This window comes from Rhagoletis pomonella, unplaced genomic scaffold (assembly GCF_013731165.1).
Source record: "Rhagoletis pomonella isolate Grant_MI unplaced genomic scaffold, Rhpom_1.0 Rhpom_scaffold_00775, whole genome shotgun sequence".
In the NCBI taxonomy this organism is placed as follows: Eukaryota; Metazoa; Arthropoda; class Insecta; order Diptera; family Tephritidae; genus Rhagoletis; species Rhagoletis pomonella.
In genome coordinates, this window is record NW_023459329.1 from 1 (window position 1) to 5536 (window position 5536).

The window sequence follows — 5536 nt, forward strand, 5'->3', positions numbered from 1 at the left end:
TTAAGCATTTATTAACATTCATTTCAACTCGTAGAAGTTCAAAAATAACTAAAATGCCTTTTTTTGACACTTTTAATCCCAAATATCTTGAAAACCAGAGCCAATTTAACAATTCTAAAGAAAAATTCTTAGACTACGCAAAAAATTCTTAAATTTCAATGAATAGATAATTATATTTCACTTGTTATCAACCGCGGCAGCCATATCGATCGCTTGCTGGAAGAACTTCATAACTAAAAAACGACTTTGAAATTTTTCAACAAGTATAGTTTTAAAATTTAATCCAGAGAATATAGTTTCCATCAAACCTTACTTTGATCAATGAGGGATCGTTTTACTTTCATTTTTATGACGGCTATTCTGCATACATAGCCCAAAAAAAAAAGTTCTTCCAGCAAAGGAAAGGACCTGTGGACCTTTGTAATTACTTTAGTGTATGTGTAGTTTATGTAATTTTTCACAATCATGGCTTTTTAGAGATGATTTAACAGATATAAGAAAGGTTAACAGATAAAGTTTTTTACGAAAACACATTCTGAGTTTTTTACACCACGATTTTAAAACGAAAATTATGTTTTGTATTGGCATGAGAAAGCAAATTATGTTAAAATAAAGTTGGAAAAGTTGAGAACTGGATCGACATAGAATCGATGTGGGGGGATTATGTTGAAGTAATACATTTTTATTAATATTCTTTATACTTACTTACAATCCTCTGAAGTCCTACAGCTAAAGCATGCACACAAATAAAAACCAAAAACTAAAATATGACAGAAGCAAACTTCACTCTAATTCTACCATCAAAAGACACTGAACAGCTCAGAAAACTACATACATAAGTAAAGTCACATTATTTTACGCAAAACAGCGCAAGATTTCAGCTACGCCTGAAACTAACAAAAACAAGCAACAAGAATAATAACAACCATACTCAAATATCATTGAGTCGAAAAGAGATATGTAATGTAGTACATACATATGTACATACATATATGTGGCTTGATGACTACACTATAATTCATCATAAGAAAATTTCCACTCTGCATTTGTTTTCTCTCTTTCTTTCTTAAAAAAATGAATCTTACCAAAATATGCTTTTTGAGCAAATAAAAAATAAATATGATGCCAAGAAACAAACACACACACACACCCAATTTTTGTAGTTGTTGTTTTTTTTCACTATTTACCTGGCAAATTGTTAACATATCCGCCATCCAGCAGGAGATGCCCGTCTTTTGGATCGCACAATGGCGGCATATAGCCGCTGAGCGACATAGATGAACGTATATAACGCCAAAGAGATCCTGTTTAATTTAAGTGTAACGGTATAATGTGTGTGCGTAAATTTTTTTAGATGAATTCGAGTTTATTGGAGCGAACGTATGGATGCTTAGTGGGGATTGGGATAATATATGTATGTGTGCAGGCGATGCTAAAATAATATATTTTTTTCTTAAATTTTACGCCAAAATTAATTCATACAGCCATTAAGGGACATCACATCAAGACATTAATTGAATTTGTTTTAAACAATAAAAAGTGATTATGTATTTTATTATGTGGTTTGTTTTTAATGTCAACCAAATATTATAAGTCGCTTTTAAATTAAATATTTTCGAAATATGTATGTATGTATGTATATGTGATGAAGGTAACAGCTTCTTTTTACCGAAAAATCGTGTTACAAAAATTCCAAATATCCACGTAAATAATTAGTTCCTTATATTTGGTTATCATAAAATGCTACAGCTATTCAGTATTATCGACAAATAAATTTACCAGTTACAGACTCGGTAGATACAATTTAGTGTAGTTGAGTTTTTTTTTTTACTAAGGCTTGACCAATTTTCACTAATTTACGCACATACATACACATACGTATATGTATGTATTAGGGAGGAACCCATTTAGTTTGTTCTTCGTACAAAATAAAGACATTCACGAACATTTCAACTAAAAAAATAAGAGGTCCCAACCAGGGTTTGATTTTTTGTTTTTAAATCACAAAAATTCGACAAAAGTTTGACTTGAAAGCTGATAAATTTGGCATATTATTCAAATATGTTCATATACATTCCTAAAATCGCTGAGTAAAAAAAAAAAATTAATTCTTTAAAATCCTGGTAGCGACCCCTTAAAAATTTGTTCAAAATGTTGTGTTTTATATGTAGAACCAAAATAAATGGATGCCACATGACGTTGATATTTTAATGACCGCCCTATTATGAATACATATATGTACGTATCGCTCATTTCATTTCAATAGTGACATAATCCAAAAAAATATAAATTTTTAGTTGAGTATGCAGAGAGTACCGCTACATCTTCTTCTATGTTGTGTAAAAATTTCATAGCTGTATCGATTACTAGTGCCTCACTAGAAAAAAATATGTATTCATTTTTACTATGGGAGTAATAACTGTATATCGACTGCTGAGTGGAAGATCGGTTCAAAAACGCCCTATCTCACTTCAAAATGAAAATGTACTGACATAGGGCGTTTTTGAATCGGCAGCTGAGATAGGGCGTTTTTCGAAACGAATTCTGAAATAGGGCGTTCTTTAACCAAATTTTGAAAAGTTGTTTGAGATAGAGTGTTTTCGACCTGGCTGCCGAAATAGGTCGAATCTTCCACTCAGCAGTCGATATGTGAATTGAAAACTTTAGAGCCGTTTTTCCCGATTTTGTTTTTTTTTTTTTTTAAGTAAATAAGCGACGTGTAATTATGTTACTTCTTACGACATATGGTTCAACCAGCCACCAACGTATCAACATATCAAATTGCTGCTGATAGAGAGAGGCAGAAGCAACGGCAACGTCACCGTCAAGCGGTAGTAAGTTTTCGTTAACACGAAAATCCCATAAGGTAGGTTGTATCAGCCGATATGGTCTACGATTTTACGTCGGTGGCTGGTTGAGCTCATAGCCTGTTCTTCAAAGCCATAATGTAATAATAAAAGGTGTCGTCAATAACTTAACCTTACTTTTTCGGGACGCCTATGCCGGCAACGCATTATAAGGTAGTAGAAAATGTACTAATTATTTCCTAATTTTACCCATTTGTGCATATTACTTCAAAACAACTACATATATAGTTACGGAGTTTCAAGTATGAATATGTGTTTTTGTTAAGCTCCACACTAATAGGACTAAAAAAAAAAAGGAATCGCAAAATGAGGCAATTTCCTAGAAGGCTTGTAATGATTTTTTTAAATAGATTAAAACACATAAATACTACAAATATCATTGAATTCTTTATTTTAGCAAGTAATCACTTTAGTGCATCAACTGTTCATTTAACTTAATACTATGATAATGTAGCAAAAGTTATTTAATATTAAAAATGCCTTTCCATACGATTTTTGTTTAAGTCTTTGGTAACCACGATATCTTTTATTTACTAACATTTTGTTGACAAAAATTTGACAAATCCAGCAATTTTAATTATTAATGATGTTATAAAAGCACTAATTTCTAAAAAAAAAATCGCGATGAAACGAGTTACTAAAATGTAGTATTTTAGATACTATTTTCCTAAATAATAGTAGTATATAAAGGAGAATAGGCAACACTGCAAATAAGCGTCTCGAACTTGTCAAAATTACAACAAACACGTCGCTACTGACGATACCTTTTATTATTACACCATGCCTCATAGCAGTGTTGGGCGTTAATCAATTAATTTTTCAATTATCTTGTTAATTGTTTAAAAAAGTTATTAACAATTAATTGTTAAATGCTACCGTACAATTTAATACGATTTTTTCTATTAAATGAATCAAAAGCAGCATTTTTTAAAAACATCCTCAATTTAGAAAATATTCTTAAACATTTTTTAAAATTATTATTTTTTTTTAATTTAATATGAAAACTGAGTATGTTTACAAGTCATGCAAAACTATGTATGTACATGTATCGATAAATATTAATCTACTTTACTAGGATTTTGCATACAAAATGGCGGCATTTTATATTTATTTTTTTTTACTATTTCTCGAAGGAAAGCTTTCCTTTTCACTGTACGTGAAGTTCCAACGGCTTATCAATGCGTTATGCTAATATAACAAGATATAGGCATACAACAGAACTATGACGTATAAAATATCGGAATGTAAAAATCTCAGAATATGTCAAACATGAAAATCTTATATAAAGTGAGTTCTGCCAATTTTTCACGATTGAAACATAAGTAGTCGCACTTAGGTCTTCTGGTTTAAATAAGATGGTGGGATAAAATTTTACATCAAATATATATTTTTTTTAACGCAAAAAAGACTTTGCAATAAAAACTTTAAAGAAAAATAATAACCGCATACAAACACAAAAATTAAAATTAAGAAAAAAAATTATAAAGAAATGGGAAACGCCAGCGCTCACATCCTACTTGTGTTTGCGAAAGCCACTAGAAACTTTCATAAATATTTATATTCTATTTGTGTTTAGCATGAAATGATGGTTAAAGAGGGGAAGCGCGCGTATGTAGAAGCAAAATCAACTTACCATTTGTGTGTATGCGATGGCAGCTTGCGGTAATATCAGTCGTTAGTGTAAAATACGGAATCCATAAATCCTCAATGGCCACATCACCGAAGGTATCACGAATGGTTTTGTTGAATTCACGTCCAGAGAACATCGATGTAATTGGATAAGTGAGATCGAGCAATTGCAGGAACCATTTTGTCATTTTCTGCAAAAAAAAAAATGCAATGCAAAGCAAAAGTAAGTTAATTAGTTTAATTATAATTGTTTTTAATTGTTGCAGCAACTACACACCTTTGACCATTCCCGAGCCTTCTGTGTAACGGCTGTTACATTACGGTCCGAACACCAGAGTGCACCCATTAGCGCGCCAATGCTAACACCTCCCACCATATCTACCGGTATACCAGCTTCTTGTATAGCCTTTAACATACCGATATGTGCAGCACCGCGTGCACCGCCGCCACCTAAAACTAACCCGATTGAGTTACCAGTCAGCCAACGTGCCAGGCGCGAACAATCCGAATGCATATTTGGCTCGGACATTAATACACGGCTGTACAGATCGTTCTGTGAGATATAAAAAAAAATTTGATTGTACATTTTTTTGTATGTAAATAAATCTGTTGATGCTAGCAGTTTCACTTACAATGCGATATTGACTTTTGCGCGTGAACATGCGCTTAGGGCACTGCAAATGGTGATGTTTGGTGACCCAGGGCCTGACATTCAGCCATTGCAGTGTATTTTTCGGTTTCGCATTAATCGACTCGTGATAAAGCAGTACGAGCTCCTTTTGTGTGCGCATTGCCAAACGATCGATTTCTCGTTCAAATTTACCAACGATTGGCGCATGATCACCAAGTCCCACGATAAGTACGACGTCCGCTTGGCGCATGCAACGTTGTGTCCAAGCGCTGAGAGAAGAGTCACACTGATATAGAGTGATGGTATTGCGATCTTCCTGCTGCGCTAGCCAAGAGGTCATACGATATTCGTTGCTGGGTTCGAATATGTGCATGCCGAGCTGTTTGCGAACCACTTCGGATGTTAGACG

The 5536-nt window shown here is 33.1% G+C and overlaps 1 protein-coding gene across 1 annotated transcript; it reads right to left on the reverse strand.

Moving 5' to 3' along the window:
* Positions 1-1156: 1156 nt before the first annotated feature.
* Positions 1157-5530, reverse strand: LOC118751538 (neuropathy target esterase sws-like). Its single transcript, XM_036486368.1, has 4 exons — positions 5129-5530; positions 4774-5049; positions 4501-4687; positions 1157-1304 (listed from the first exon to the last, which is right to left on the reverse strand). Exons 1-4 carry the CDS (start codon positions 5498-5500, stop codon positions 1180-1182), a joined length of 960 nt encoding a protein of 319 aa, XP_036342261.1. The 5' UTR covers positions 5501-5530; the 3' UTR covers positions 1157-1179.
* Between the last annotated feature and the right edge of the window lie 6 nt (positions 5531-5536).